This window comes from Chrysochloris asiatica, unplaced genomic scaffold, assembly GCF_000296735.1.
Source record: "Chrysochloris asiatica unplaced genomic scaffold, ChrAsi1.0 scaffold00023, whole genome shotgun sequence".
In the NCBI taxonomy this organism is placed as follows: domain Eukaryota; kingdom Metazoa; phylum Chordata; class Mammalia; order Afrosoricida; family Chrysochloridae; genus Chrysochloris; species Chrysochloris asiatica.
The window spans coordinates 22354971-22371875 of NW_006408541.1; the positions used below are offsets into that span (position 1 = coordinate 22354971).

At 44.8% G+C, this 16905-nt stretch overlaps 1 protein-coding gene across 1 annotated transcript in view; it reads left to right on the forward strand.

The window, feature by feature from the left end:
• The window catches only part of LOC102821630 (receptor-type tyrosine-protein phosphatase T-like), a 1273932-nt gene that overhangs the window by 670813 nt on the left and 586214 nt on the right, over positions 1-16905 (forward strand). Inside the window, exon 8 of the mRNA XM_006839353.1 lies at positions 14919-15215. Within this exon, the coding sequence (XP_006839416.1) occupies positions 14919-15215 (297 nt within the window). The remainder of the gene's footprint in view (positions 1-14918; positions 15216-16905) is intronic.

The following is a 16905-nucleotide window of genomic DNA, read 5'->3' on the forward strand; positions in this document are numbered from 1 at the left end:
GCCTTTTGGCAGTTTCTGTGGTCAAAAGGAAGTGTTGCATGCTAAGTAATGTGAAGTAGGCAACACAAGCCTCACTGTCTAATCTGTCTCCAGGGTTTGAGAATCACCATAGCAAGTAATTGTGGTTGTTTAAGAATGGAATGATGTTTTCATTTGTTTTTTTCACTTTTGATAGTATGTCTTGCTTTCTCAAACAGTTATCAAGTATTAGAATATAAACAAGTCATTTGGGCCTCACCACATAATCCAAATGACTTCAGAGTTCTTGTGTGGCATTGTTGGACAAGCACTGGACTGAAAGGTTGGTTTCAACCACAAGGTTGGTGGTTCAAATTCACCAGTCACTCTTTGGGAACCCTGTACAGGATTGCTATGAGTTGGAACCAACTTGATAGCACTTAACAAATGAAACGTAGCACTGTAGGGTAAGCACTCAACCCCAGGGTTGCTTTGATTGGTAAGAAGGGTAGTTCAGACCCACCAGCCACTCCTTGGAAACCCTATACAGGATTGCTATGAGTTGGAACTGGCTTGATGGCACTTAACAACATCAACATTAAGGAATAGAGCTGTTAGGTATTTCTTTTGGCTTACAGTGATGCGGAACAAAAACTTAATGAGATACTAAGGACACCATGAACCAAGGAAGTTTCAGAACCCCTGGTTAACCACATGTAAAGAATTGTCTGGGAAATGAAATAGCTTAAAGAGAATGTGAAGGAAGGTTGGACTCCAAGTAACAACCATGGAAAGCGGCAACTTACAGCTGGGTCAGACAGAGAGGAGAGGCTGGAGTTGTGAAAACCCAAAAGCTTAGGGAAGGGAGCACCAACATTTTGGAGGCGCTGCCATAAGGCTGATTCTTCAAGTGTTGGAAGAAGCAATTGCAACATGGATCCAACTGCTCTACAACACACAATACCACTCCGGGGTGAATACAGCATGCTGCAGTGATGCCCAGACAGCAAGATCCTTCCCTCCTTCTTCCACCAGCCTAGCTATGCAGCCCTCTTCTCCTGCCCCCTGCTGGCGTTGGTTGGTAGTGCAGAAATGTGGTTTGTGGATCCCTAGGCCTAGTGTCGCAAAGCAGGGTAAATAGTAGAGAGATTGGAGCAAAACACCCACAGCTTGACAATGAGCTCTCGGGCCCACCCTGAGCCCCAAGGGCCATGACCCCTGTCAGCCTACTGCCACTGGAACCTGGGATGTATTGGACTCTTGGATCCCTTGCTAGGCCCTAGGCTGATTGACTACAGGACTCATGGAATGGGGTTGCTGGCCCCACCCAAGGCCAGCCGCTCACTCAGTCCATGGGAAAATAGAGTGGGATGCCTACACAGATCTGAATGGGATAGTTGCTAACGGGGGGCTTTCCAATAATAGCTGAGGCCCAAAGGGTGAGTGGAAACTAGGGGAGCAATGAGACTAGAGAGGGAAGAGCCACACCTTTCAGTCCGCTCTTCCCTGCTCAGTCATCTTTGTTGGCCACTTACCGGCCAACCCTAGCTGGCCATTTCTACCCAGTTTATCCATCATCTTTCCTTCAAAACAGAAATGAGCAAGTGTGGCTGCTCAGTATGATTGTTTACTCTGCATTTCCCACCCCCAGCAGATTTTAACCCCATGTCATTAAGTGCAGGCGAGTTGGTTCCAACTCATAACGACCCTGTATAGCATTTCCAACCTTGTGGCTCAATCCAACCTTGAAGTCCAGCGCATTAACCCACAGTACCACAGCAGGACTCCACAACCAGCCCTAAATAAATAAATAAAATAAATAAATCTTTCAAGAGAAGCCAAATCTGGAAACTGGTTAAAATCAAGCACTTTTTAACCCAGACAATAGATATTAGAGAAGTTATTTGGTGAAATTGAAAAGTATTCATGATACACGAGTTGACCCCAATCTATTCTAAACACTCTCCAAATGCCTTCCGAACGAAGAAGAACCTGGGAAGGCATCCAGCCTTGAATCTTGGGGATGGTGTTGAAGGCTTCATTCCTCAACAATCCTGATCAGCTATTAGACTGAGGATTTCTGGTTGCTGAAAGTAACTATAGTCACCACCCAGAATAGGCATGGACAAATGATAGCTCATGGCCACGGCTGCCTGTTGTTATAAATAACCTTTTATTGTAGCCCAGTCACGCCCATTTGTGTACAGATTGTCTACGTCTGCTTTCAGGTTACAGCTGCAGAGTTGAGTTGCTACAGCAGAGACTCTCTGGCCCCAAATGCTTGAAATATTTACTCTTTGGTGCTTTACAGAAGAGGTTTGCCAGCCCCTGCCACAGAAATTTTCTACATCTGCATCAAATGACCCTTTCATGGAAAACTGGTGGTCAGATCACCTAAAAGGACAGATTCCTGGGACTTTAAGGTGTTTAAGCAGAATCACATGGTTTAACCTGGTTGATGCCTGCTTGATATTAACAAGTGCTTCAGTAATAAATCTGCACAGTCTCATTTTGTCTGACACTTGCTTTTATTATAAATGAATAATGCAATTGTAGGGGTGCCATGTTGTTGTTAGGTACCATCGAGTCAATACCGACTCATAGCGACCCTCTGCACAACAGAACAAAACACTGCCTGGTCCTGCCAAACCCATAATCATTGCTACAGCTGAGCCCATTACTGCTGCCCCTGTCAATTTATCTCACTCGAGTCAGACCACCACTCATCTTAAATGTCTCTCATGGCTTTTGATTTCTGTATGAAAACAAATTTTCGAGTTTATCACAAGATGAGGCTCCCTCACACTGCATCAGGTGTGTTCCCTACATTAGCCTGGCCATCTCTGCCATGTGAGTTCTTTGAATTCCAGCTGAACACTCCTCAAGGTTCATCATGGTACTGTTTCCTGTTCTCCGACCTGCACTCACCTCTGGACCAGGAGTCCCAAGAAGGAAAGACAGCGTCACCTTGTTCTCCTGCATCCCTAATACCTGGCCCATTCACAGGTCTGTTTGTAGAAAGGAAGGAACAGATAGGGCAGTGTCTGAAGGGACAGGAGGCTCCAGTTAGAGGGCTACAGTAACCCATGATGCCTGCTCTATTTCGGTAGTTCTCCACCTTACCTCCCCTTCTGGGTTACAGGGAGAATGGAGGGTGGTTATGTGCCATGGAGTCAGTTCTGATGCTGTAAATCTTTATGGGAGCAGAAAGCCTCATCTTCCTTCTGCGGAACACCTGGTAGTTTCGAATTGCTGACCTTGAGGTTAGCAGCCTGACTTGTAACCGCTATGCTTACCAGAGCTCCTTTGAGTTATTTGTGTTCTAATAATATCTAGTAGTTTGAAAGATATTGTCTCCAAACTTCGTCACATAGCCCTAAAAGCCAGGTGATATTATCCATGATTTGCATATGAGAAAATTGAGGCATAGACAAGATAAGGGACTCCCTTTAGGTCTTTGTTAATAACAGAACCAAGGCTCTTTTCACCATGGCCTAATGCCTCCATGGTTTTGAATTAATGAGTCAATGAACAAGTGGATTCACTGCCTTCTCTATAGCATTGCTACAAGAGCGTTGCAGTCAAGCTACCTTCTCACAGCCTCGGTTGACTCTAGTTGTCAGGAAAGGCGGGACCCAGCGGCTGAACTGTGGAGGATACCAATGCACACGAAACAGCTGGACTGCTGTCCTTGTGTACATTCAAACATTTTCTGTGGTGGTATCCAACAAATTCCAGCCCCCATCAAACATCTGCAGTAAGTTGGTGACTTGAAAAGTAACCAAGAGTGTGGCCTTGGATGTTGCTGGAAAGATGGATTTTAATTTTGTTTCTTTTACCTTTTTTCCCCCCATTGTGTATCATTTCCATACAGAAATTGCAAATTAATGGTCATATCAAACTATCTGTCAACGTATTACTGCTCTTGCAGCGTCAAATTATGTTGGCAATAATGTTTCCAGCTGCCTAGGACTCCATTGCAATTTAATTTGAAAGGAACTCAAATTGCATCTCCAAATGGATAAAAAATTAATTTTACATACACGCTCTCCACCTCCACATTTTCCATCCTGTGCCCCAAATTATCTCAATTTAGGTTCAACTTTGAACAGTACATATGTTACAGCCAACCCCACATGCAAAGATGAATACATAGCAAATTCCTGAATTGAAAATCTGCCTTGCTGCTCCTTTTTTTTTTTTTTTTACAATAAGATGTTGTACCTTGATTAAGGTCATTAGGAGATTCTGCAGTTCTCGCCTTTGACAACAGGGACCCAGGCTGAGTCTGTGAAGAACATAGAGGCATGGATTCTGAGTTAACCACACGATCACCCTTAACAATCCGAGTTCCAGAATCCTGATGCACTATTTATTGTTATTCCCCTGTGGTGCATTAAGTCTTTAACCCTAATTTGGTGTCAGTCATCTCCTAATGCCTTTATTTCCCCATCCCTTCATTTATTTATTAAGCAGCTTTATGTTTCAGTTATCTAGGTGCTGACAGGCTGGCCTGGGAGGTGAGCAGGAACCCAACATAGCAACAGTTACCATGCAATTGGATAAAGGAGATGTATGACTATGCTCATGTGTTCAAGAAAATAGATAGTCACAGCCTTCATTCTGCTTGGCCAAGAGATGCTGTAGGAGAAACTTACAGGTTACAAGTAAATGGTGGTCCTCTGCCGAGTATATTGAATGGAAGCTTGCCATTTGCATCCCACACTCAGGGAATGGGCTGGGCAAAGCCTGAAGGTGTAAAAGGATTCTGGATCCAACACTTTGCCTTAGGAGTGTAGGGCTCCAGGGAGGAGTAGTGGAAAACGAGTCATCAGGCAGGGGATTTAGAGGTGGGCCCAAGTTGCAGGCTGAGCTCAAGTGTTAAGTGGAAAATGATACTTCCAAATGGAAGTGATACTTCACAGAGGCTGGATGTGGAAGGGTAGAGACCTGATCAGAGGTTTGGATGACTGATCTGCTAGAGACAGCAACAGGAATGAAGCAACCGCTCCTGAAGACATGACTTACACACCTGCCTCTAGTATGCATAAGATGGGCCAGCAGGAATCCCAATGGAGGCCTGCAGGTCCTTCCGCTTCCCCTTTAACCTACTCTGTTCCCTTCACAAAGGTGACCTCAGAGCTCAGGTACAAGTTCCGAGCACTCCTCAGGCCTAGGGATGCACGCAGATAGAGCATGGCCCGTTCTCTGAAGGACACATTAAGGGAAGCGGTACCTGGAGGTGAGTTTCAGGTAGCTGAACAGGGCATTCTAGAGGTGTCAAGAAGCTAAAGTCTGGTTCAAAAGGGGCAGCAGATGTGCTGAGTGAGCACAATCATTGTCCCGACTTCTTGTTCTGAAAGGCCACATCCTGATGAGGCCAGATGGGCTTTCTTTGGGTCTCAAGCCCAGAACATCAATTCAATTTTGACTCATGGTGATTGTGTGTTACAGAGGAGAACCATACAGAGTTTTCTTGCCTGTAATATTTAGGGTATGTACATGGTGGCACTTGCAACAACAACACAGTGCCTTCAGAGACCAAGCGGCTGCACCTGTCCTTCAGAGTGACTTTTTTTGTCTTCCTAGACCAGCCATATTCTCTCTGCCAGCTCTGTGCCATCTTCTTGGCCTGTGGACTGTTACTCAATAAGGTCATATGGATGAGGCTCTATCTGGAGGCAGGAACCACAGGCTCTGTGTTTGGACATATTTACACAGAGATGTAAATTCAACAAACCAATCTCCACTGCACACACAAGACTTTCTCAGCAATTTCCAACTTGTTTGCACCAAACCGAATGTAAACCTGAGAGTCCCTTGCTTCAGGCAATTACTAGAATGAGAGCTGGGTTTAGATGATGAGGTCTGGGCAGGGGAGGTCAAATAGAAAGCATGAATACTTCCGTCACACATTTTGAAAGCTACTTTCCATTGTCTCAAGTTTCAGGACACTCTTGGTTGATTAGCCAAATCAGATGCATTTACCATGACCACTCTGACTTTCTGGAGGGGACAGTGCAGGGACAGTGGAGTCAGGGGGTCCAAGCCCAGTTTGCAGGAGTACATAACTACTGCCTGTTCATCTCAGTGTAAGGAACGTTGGCTGCCCCTTGGCAGGCCCTCCCCCACCTGTCAGCTTGTCATACTGTGGTGGCTTGTGTGTTGCTGCGTTGCTGGAAGCTGTACTGTCAGTATTTCAGATACCATCAGGGTCACCCATGTTGGTTATGGTTTATCAGAGACTGAGACAGACTTGGAAGAAAGCTCTGGTAATCTACTTCTTAAAATTATCCAGTTCAAACCCTATCCATCACAACAAAGCATTGTCTGATGTAGCGCTGGAAGAAGTGCCTCTGGGCTGGAAGTCAGTGGAAACACAATGGAAGCTACAGTGGACTTGAGAGCACATGGGATCACTGTTAGCTGGGTCTGACACAATGGCAGCTAACAACTGCCCCTCAATAGACACTAAGGTAGTGCTGGGGGTACTAGGCAAACAGGACATGTCATGGAAAGGACCCTGTCATGGAAAGACAGTCTTGAGGAGATACTGCGAGGACAGACGGATACATGGTCCAGCGATCCTTGGACAGTGTGCCAGCTGATGAATGTGGTGGAAAGCTGAACAAGATGCCATAGGGAGCCAGAACATGAGGATTGGGCTGTGCAGCCCTAGCTAAGTCACGTCCCATGCCAGATCCTCGATGTCCTTGTACTTAAAGTTGTTTTTAGGATGCAAGTGCCAAGAATAGAACCAACCCAGAACTACTATTTCATCAACCACCCTTCTTATTTCTCTTTGGTGAATGGTAACAACAGTGACTATCACTTCTATACAGCTGTTGAATCCCCAAATCTCTTTCACCTACATGAATCTAATCCAAAGGCCCACCACAGGTATCTTGCCTTTTGCTTACAAACTTAGATTCCCTTGGCTCTTTCTGCTTCCATAGCCATAAATCATTACCTACAATTTGTGTACCACACATGGACACATTTGCAGAGTCCCCTTTGCCTCTGGTAGCGTACTGGTTACAAATCGGGCTGCAAACCTCAAGGGTAGCAGTTCGAAATTACCAGCTATTCCTCCGGAGAAAGATGAGGCTCTCTGCTCCTGTAAAGATATACAGCCTCAGAAACCCTGTACAGGGTCTCTATGAGTCAGAACTAACTCCATAGCACATAACCACCACCACCACCTTTGCCTCTGGCTCCTATGTTCCTATGGAGTTCCTTATCTGGCCGGGGGCATGCAGGCATCCGTCCTTTCACTAGAACCCATAGGAACCCAATCAGCAAACTGTTAACTGTTTTACAGCATTTTGAGGGACTTGTTCATGATCTAGGAGTCATATGGGGATGGTCACATGAGGATGATCACTTTGGGCTGCACTCAGCATTCCACCAACTTATTCTCCCCCATGTGGCTCTAAAGTAGTCCCAGCTCCCCATGAATTCATTTCCCCTTCCTCTGAAGGCTCAGTGCAGCTGACATGAAATTTTAGGACTGCAACTTCTACTGTAAATAAATGTCTTCAGGTATTTCACCAAGAAAGGCCATTCTCTGTAGCGGTAATCCCTGTTACACAGAGGCATCTCTCTCACTCTCTCTAGTTCATCTTAGATTCATTAGCAGCCCTCTAAGATTAGCGTAATAATTTCTACTTTGTAGATGAGGAAATGGAGGCTCAAAGATGACATGCCCTAATCCAAGTTGACACAGATATTAAGTACCAGAGTTTAGCTTCAAGCTCTACCTGACTGTCTCTGCTGTGCCCTGTGACCTGTGTGACAACAAGCAATCACACACTCTATTAAGGTAGCAAGTGGCCTTCCCCATACTGTGACCTCCTGCTCCAGGAGGAAGTCTCTTTGCTGTGGGGAAGGAAGACTTGCAATTCCCCTGGCCCTCTTTGAAATAGTGCCTTGCCTGATCCTTCCTTGAGAAGCAGAAGAAAAGTGTTTATGTGCACACTTCCCCAGAGCTACGGGGAGCGGGGACAGGCTTGCTAAATACTAACATACCCTGAGACCAGGGATGGGAAGACTGAGGCCAATGGTCAGGTTACCACTAAATGTGTCTGAGTTCCCACCGAGTCCTCTCCAGTAGGTTCAACCATAGAGTTCTCGGCTTTCTCACCACCTCCTCCCCAAGTACTCTAGAATCCTTGTTGTTGTTAAGTGCCGTCGAGTCGGTTTCGACCCATAGCGACCCTACAGGGTTTCCGAGGGTGTAAATCTTTACGGGAGTAGAAAGCCTGATCTTTCTCCCGCGGAGCAGCTGGTAGTTACGAACCGCTGACCTTAAGGTTTGCAGCCCGATTCGTAACCACTACGCTACCAGAGCTCCTAATCCTAATGTCTGTGATATATCCCATGTGTTTACGTTCTTTTCTTGACTGTGGTCCCTGGTGGCAACATGGTGCAGAGAAAACAAGGACTTGGACTCTCCCAGACATCAAATCTCAGCTGTGCTAATCACTGTGTGATTTTCCTGTCATTGTTAAGTGTTGTTGAGTTGCTTCCAACTCATAGTGACCCTACGAACGACAGAATGCAGCACCGTCTACTGCTGTGTTGCTGTGTTTGAGCTCATTGTTGCTACTACTGTGTCAATCCATTTTGTTGGGGTGTGTGGGGGCGCTATGCGTCGTTTTTGCTGACCCTCCACTTTACTAAGGCTAATGTCCTTCTCCACTGACTGATCCTTCCTGGCAAGATATTCAAAACTATAAGAGATGAAGTCTCTTATTTCCTCACTTGTAGGGAAAATTCTGATTATACATCTTCCAGCACAGATTCGTTTGTTTTCTTGGCATCCGATAGTACTTTCAATATTCTGTAACATCATAATTCAAGTGCACTGATTTTTCGGCATGCTTCCTTATTCATGCCCAACTTTCACATTCATATGAAGCAAACTGAAAATACCATGGTTTGAGTCAGGCACACCTTGATTCTCAAACTAACTGATTTGCTGTTTAACACTTTAACACAAAAGAGTTGTTTTGCAATAGATTTGCTTACTTTAACACCTCATTTGATTTCCTGACTGTGGCTTCTTTGAGTGTTGGTTGTGGATCCAAACAAAATGATGTTTTTGATAACTTCTATCTTTTCTCTATCGTGATTTTATTTACTGGTCCAGTTGTGAGGATTTTGGTTTTCTTTACATTGATGTGCAATCCACACAACTAATATGGAAGACTATAGTTTTTTATTTTCATCATTCAATATTTTAAGTCCTCTTCACTTCTGGCAAGCAAGATTGTGTCATCTGCACACAGCAAGTTGTTAATGAGTCTTTCTCCAATCCTAATGCCATCTTCTCCATATAATTCATCTCCTCTTATTATTTGCTCAGCAAACAAACTGACTAAATATGGGGAGAAGATACAACACTGGAGCACACCTTTCCTGATTTTAAACCAGTCAATATCCCCTTGTTCTGTTGAACAACTGCCTCTTGGTCTATGTGCAGGTTCCTCATGAACACTGATAAGTATTCTTGAGTACCCATTCTTCACTATATTATCCATAGTTTGTCATGATCTGTACAATGGAAAGTCTTTGCATAATCAGTAAAGCACAAGTAAACATCTTTTTTTCTGGTAGTCTATGCTTTCAGCCAAGATCTATCTGACACCATCTGAATGGTGATAATAGCCTTTGTTCCACATCCTCTTCTGAATCTGACTTTGGTTTTGCTGTCACCCTTTTTGAAGGATCTTTAGCAGAAGTTTACTGGCATGTGATATTAATGATATTGTTTGCTGGTTTCCACATTTTGTTGGGTCACCATTCTTTGAAATGGACACAAATATGGATCTCTTCCAATCCGTTGGCCAAGTAGCTGTCTTCCAAATGTCTTGGTATAGACAAGTGAGTACCTTCCATGCTGCAGCCTGAAATATTTATCATTTACTGAAATATTTCAATTTGTGTTCCTTCAATTACTGGAGCCTTGTTTTTCACCAATGCCGTCAATGAAACTTGGACTTATTCCTTTAGTACTATTAGTCCTTGATCATATGCTGCCTCTTGAAATGGTTGAACATTGACCAATTTCTTTTGGTATCTTGACTTTCATCTTTCTGTTGATGCTTTCTGAATCATTCAGTATCTTACCAATAGCATCTTTCAATAATGTAAGTCAAGGTTTGATATTTTTCTTCAGTTCTTTCAGCTAGCCGAATGCCGAGCAGGTTCTTTCTTTTTGGTTTTCTAACTCCAGGTCTTCGTGCATTTCATCATAATACTTGACTTTGCCTTTTGACATTTTATCTCATCATTTCTTCAAGAGGCTTTAGCTTCTCTATGTTCAAGAGCAAGTTTCAGAGTCTCTTCTGACATACATTCTGGTAGTGTCTTTCTTTCCTGTCTTTTCAATAATCTTTTACTTTCTTCATGTATGATGTTCTTGCCCATGCCAGAATTCTTTTGGTCTTCTGTCACTAGTGTCTAATGCATCAAATATGAGGTGGGATATATTCAAGGTGATATTTTGCCTCTCACTAACTTGTTTTAATTTTCTTCAGCTGCAGCCTGAAATTACGTATGAGCAATTGATGACTTGTTTCACAATAGCCCTTGGCCTTGGTGTGGTTGATGAATCTGAGCTTCTCCATAGTTTCTTCCCACTCATGTGGTCAATTTGATTCCCGCATATTCCATCTGAAGAAGTCCAAGTCTTTAGTCACCTTTTATGTAGTTGGGGAAAGAAAAAAAATTCACAATGAGTTAAGTTGCCTTACAAAATTGTATTTTGCAATCTTCAGCATCATTTCTATCACCAGCTCTGTATTTTCCAACCATGGATTCTTCCTCTGTTTTCAACTTTTAGTTTCCAATCACCAGTAATTATCAATGCATCTTGAATGCACACTTGATCAATTTCAGACTGAAGAAACTGGTAGAATTCTTTATCTCATCAGCAGGGACATTAGTGGTTTGTGCATAAATTTGAAGAATAGTTGTTTTAGCTGGTCTGCCTTGTGGTGGTGGTAGTAGTGGTGTGCTGTGGAGTGGATTCCAATTCAGAGCAACTCTGTATAGGGTTTCTCGGGCTGTAGATCTTTATGGCAGTAGAACGCCTTTACTGTCTCCCAGAGAGAGATTGGTGGACTTGAACTGCTGACCTTGGGCTTAGCAGCCCAACGCACAACCCACTAGACTGCCGGGACTCCTTGGTCTTCTTTGTAGGCACTTGGATGCTGTCTTATCACAGCACCTTACAGTTACCACAACTGGTGTTCCATGCACAGATTTGTCTTTACTGGTTCACTTCCACGTTACGGGCATCTCAGTGACCTCAATAAATTATTATCTCATGGGATACGGTACATTTTGGAGTGCTGGTGTGACTCTATAGGACAAGCACTCAACAGCAAGGTCGGTTTGAACTGCAAGTTTAGCGATTGAAAGTCACCAGTCGCTCCTCAGAAACTTTATACAGGGTTGCTATGGGTTGTAACCAACTCAACTAACACATGACAACAACAACAACATGGTATATTTTAACATGTTTGACAAGATGTAGGCTTTCCCTGGGATTGTTAAATCAGTAACAAGCCCATCTCTGTTTGTTGATTCCGACCCCTGGTAACCCTGTGTGTTACAGGGGAGAACTGAATTCCAGAGACTTCTCTTGCCTGTGATCTTTACAGAAATAGATTTCGGGGACTTCCTGTTGAGGCACCTCTGGGCAGACTCATATCAACAACTTTTCAGTGAGCAGTCGAGAGCAAACCATGTATGCCACCCAGGGACCTCCTTGGACTTAAGAGGGATGAGCAAGTATGGAGAGCCCCCCTCCTTGCAGTTCTGGCATCTGGGTAAGGCCAGGCTGAAGGAACACTCAGGACCTCACAGGCTGACCACCTGTAGCTGCTATTCGTGTTTGTGTATTCATCCACATTCTAGCCTGTACTATCTACGTTGCCTTGATAAGCAGCCGAAGCCAGGCAGAACCCCAGCCTCCAAGTATGGGGCCACACTGACCCACCCCGGCCCAGATCCACGTGCCTCAGAGCGGCCTTCAGACTCAGCTCCTTCCTTGCCACCTTTCCGAAGTCGCCTGTAAGCTTTTAGGACAGTGGATTCCTTTATAGAAAGGACACGTGCACATGCATCATTGAGGTCTAAGGGTGGCTGTGAACGCTTTGGGTCCTCAGGGCAGGGCTGTCCATTCTCCCCGGCAGTTTCAGACCAGCAACCCAGGGAGAACAGCGCAGAGACTGGCCCTCGGGATTACTGGCATTCTTCTTTAAAGACGGCCATTCAAAGTGAAAGCCTGCCAAAGGAAGGGTCAGGTATAAACTACAGGGCTTGCTTTCCCCAGAGGGAATGATCTGGGAACTTGGGAGATCCCAAGAGCCTCTCTAAAACCCTCTGCCGTCAAGTCGATTCCAACTCATAGTAACCCAGATAGGGCACCTCAGAGCTGCTCTTTTTGATTTCCAAGACTGCAATTCTTTATGGAAGCAAACTGTCTTATCATTTGCCTGCAGAAGTACTTTGGTGAGTTTGAACAGCCAACCTTGTAGTTGGTAACCCAGTGCTTAACCCACAGCACCACGAGGGCTCCTAGAGCACCCCCTACTTCCTTTGTGTTGTTGCACAGGGGTCTCCCACGTCTAAATGATTTGAGAGGATCTGAGAGGTGACTGAATCTTATGCCTTTATTTTGCAGCAAGGTGGTGCCTAGCACTGCCACACGTAAGTCATTCAGGATAGATGGAGCAGGAGAAGCATTATTCGTATTTTTATGGCTATCCTTTATTAATGTAGGGACAGCAGCTACCATATGTGCCATATGTTGTTGTTGTGAAGTGCCGTTGAGTCGATTCAGACCTATAACGACCCTGATAGTGTTTCTGAGGAGCAGCTGGTGAGCTTGAACCGCCGACCTAGCAGTTCAAATGGCTTTGCAGTCTGGCGCATTAACCCACAGCACCACAGCCAGGACTCCATATGTGCCATGTAGCAAGTGCTTATTAAGTTCCAGATACAATTCTAGCCGCTTTCAAGCAGTATCTCATTGAACTCCCCCCTGAGGTAACCATTGTGAGTATCATCATTTTTCTTTTAAAAAATGGTGTTGTTAGGTGCCATCAAGTTGGTTCCGCCTTGTAGCAACGCTGTATAGAGTTTCTGATGAATGGCTGGAGAGTTTGAACCGCTGACCTGGCAGTTGAAACCAACCTTGTGGTCCAGTGCTTATCCTACAACACCATCATATAATTTATCAGAATCCTTTGGATTCCTGATGTGGTTCTGTAGGATGACAACTAGACTACTGACCTCATGGTTGGTGGCTCAGACTTTCCAGCCACTCCTTAGAAACCCTATGCAGGGTCACTGTGAATGAGAACAGGCTCGACTTACTGTACTTAACAACAGAAATTATGGCTACTAGGATCAACGTGAAGGAAAAGTCACTTAATCTCTAACCTGTGCTTAACTACTCTCAGCTAAGAGTCTGGTATAAACTAAGAAGAACTAAGTTAGTATAAATTAAGTCAGTATAACTGGTATAAACTAAGAACTAAGTTAAGTGTTTAACCCTTAATGTGCCTTCATGTGTTATTGCTTTTGTTGTTGTTGTTAAGAGCTTTCGAGTTGGTTCCAACTCATAGGGTTTCTGAGGAGCAGATGGTAAATTTGACCTGCCAACCTTGTGGTTCAAACCAAACTTGCAGTCCAGTGCATTATCCCACAATGCCACAGCAGGCCTGCTTTACACATAGACATTTCTTCAAAGCATCTTGTTTGATGGGATCTATTTTGTACAAACCCACCAGCCTCCGCAGTAACTCTATACAGGGTCTTTATGAGTTAGAACCAACTCACTGATGCTTAACACCAGCACCAATTGTGTACAATGCATCTAGCTCCAGAATGTTGTGACTATAAGGAGAAAGCCAGTGCCTGGGTATGAGAGGCAGTGGGGAGAGATGGTGGTGGAAGGAAGGGTTGGGATGAGAAGATGTGACCAGATCGGCTTTTAAGAAAGATCTGCTGGATGAGCCATTTGAAATCAAATTGAGAGCAAGGAAAGAAGGGCTGAGGGCTGTCTCTGAATCTAAGAATTGATGGCCCAGATGGTCAGTTCCACAATCATGGTGGCCACTTGGATCGGCTGGGTGCTGGATACCAAGGGCAGTGTCTGCATTTCCATTTTGTGCTGTCTTGTTAACTGAAGCAGAGAGACTGATTCCCCAGGAAAGAATGCAGTCAAAGAAGTTACATAACTTGGAAGGACCCTGTAACCACCATGGGGTGAAAGCCTTACTCTCTAACTCGTGAGGAGATCAGACATACAGAGGCAGTTCACAACTCCAGCAGCCTTCCAAATGTGTAGTGTTGTGTGCTGTGCATGATATCTAAGATATACGGTATGGCGTGGTGCCCTGATGACCCTTCAGTAATTTAAAATATTGCCTTTTTTTTTTTTTTGTCTCTTCACCTTTTTTAAATTCAGGTGAAATTATTAGCATAAACATTTGTAAGTGAACTGCTCTGTGGTACTTGGTACATCCAGTATTGGGCAGTAACCATTATGAAGACTAATATCTTTCATCACCCCAAAAGGAAACCTTGTACCCATTAGGTAGCCATGCCCCATTTCCCCCTGCCTCCAGCTCTGGGCAGTCAGCAATCTTGCTTTTAATTTTATGGTGAATATGATTTATGATGCATGATTCGGGTTTTCTCCTTACATAGGGTTATGCGCTCTTAAAGATGCATGCATTTAAAGGAGGAGGAAGAGATTGGTTTAAAGAAAAGTATGAAATTGCACTCTATGTAGTGCAAATCATGGTGGTCAGGATGGAGCGTTCACCGCCAAGTCTCAAAGAGCTGTCTTCCAGTTCCAGGGCACTGCCGTCTGCCTTGGGGTAACCATCCTGCCTTCCTGACACCTCCTCAGAGCCTGTGTGTTGTGTTGTGTCTTGCAGACCCGGTGCACGGCCCACAGAACGTGGAGATCGTGGACATCCGAGCACGGCAGCTGACCCTGCAATGGGAACCCTTTGGCTATGCAGTGACCCGGTGCCACAGCTACAACCTCACGGTGCAGTACCAGTACGTCTTCAACCAGCAGCAGTATGAGGCCGAGGAAGTCATCCAGACTTCCTCCCACTACACCCTGCGTGGCCTGCGCCCCTTCATGACCATCCGGCTGCGGCTCCTGCTGTCCAACCCCGAGGGCCGCATGGAGAGTGAAGAGCTGGTGGTGCAGACAGAGGAGGACGGTGAGCAGGGGCCATCTGGGGACAAGCTACTCTTGTCAACTAGGAAGCGTTTTGTTTTCCAGTGCCTTTCCTCTCCCTGCTTGTATCTGCCTCTTTTCCAGGGTCTCCTGAGGAGGACCACGTAAGATATGCCTTGTACCAACTCTAGGGGTACTGTCCCCATGGGCAGCTGCAGATCTGCCATGCTCACATCTGGCCCTTCTGCACCCCCTGCCCTCTTCTCACTTCATACCACCCTCAGTGCCTACATTGAGGACCCCCAAATGAGAAAGAGTACAGGCACACCTTGGAGATACTGTGTGTTATATTCCAGACCACCATAATAAAGCACATATGGCTAGAAAGCATATGCTTTCATTCCCCAGTGTATACAAAAGTTACATTTACCCTATACTGTGGTCTACTACGCCTGCAATAGCATTATGAAAAAGTTTGAAATTTTGTGAGGATGACCAAAAGGTAACTCAGAGACAAAAAGAGAGCACATGCTGTTGGCAAGCTCTTGTGGATATATTTGCTCAACACAGGGTTACCACCAAGTTTCTAATAGTAAAAAAAAGCAGAGTACATTCAAATGAGTACAATAAAATGAGGTATTCCTTTACATTGTATTGTTTACGTGTGAGTTTGGGAGTCTGAAAACCCCAAACTCTGTAACAATTAAAATCAGATAATACATAATAAACTGGATACACCTAGAACCAAATATCCACCGTGGGGTTCTGCAGGCATCTCCCCCTCACAGTATCTAAAACTGAGCCTCCTGTTTTACACTGACTCACCTCCTCAGTTTCTCTGGCTCAGTCAATTGTACTGAGAAGCTCAGGATGGAGACCTGGACATTAATCTAAACCAAAATCAAATACACTGTGATTGAGTCAATTCTGACTCACCCCGACCCTATGTATGGTTTCCAAGATTGTAAATCTTTATTTATTTATTTTCATTTCCACTTTTTTCTCCCATGGAATGGCTGGTGTGTTTGAACCACCAACCTTGTGCTTAATAGCCCAACATCCACCCACAGGGCCACCAGCACTCATTTCTCCCACCTAAAAACATCTGTTGATTCAGCTTCCTGCATATGTCATCTTCCAGTTCTGCCCCGAGCTTTACCAAACCAACCAAAAGCTGTCCAGTTGACTCCATCTCACTGTGACCCCATGTGTGTTAGAGTAGAACTGTGTTCCCTAGGGCTTCCAGGGGCTGATTTTTCAGAAGTAGCTCACCAGGACTTTCTTTCAAAGTGGACTCAAACCTCCAACCTTTTGGTTAGGTTAACAGCCAACCGCATCATCCGTTTGCCCCAGGACTCATTCTGAATCTTAGACTCCAGGAATATGGAGCTAATTTTACTTCCAAAAACATAAAACTCTTCCTGCCTCTCTGTTATTACCCACACCAGTTCTCTTGCTTGGAATGACCTCTCCATTGTTTGTAAGACAAACTGCATTAATCTCAAAAGTCTTTGCTCAAACAATACTCGCTCCAGAAAGCTTACCCTGACTGCCCCCAAATAGAGTGAAGTGTTTCCTCTCAGGCTTACAGTGCCACTGGCATGGGAGTCCACCACTGCTGCCAGCTTATTTATGGGGGGATGGGATCTAATGAACGCTTCTCCATCTTGGCCATGTTTAGACTTTCCCTCCAGCCAGACTGCCCCTGGCCTGGTGGAGTGTCTGTAGTTAGT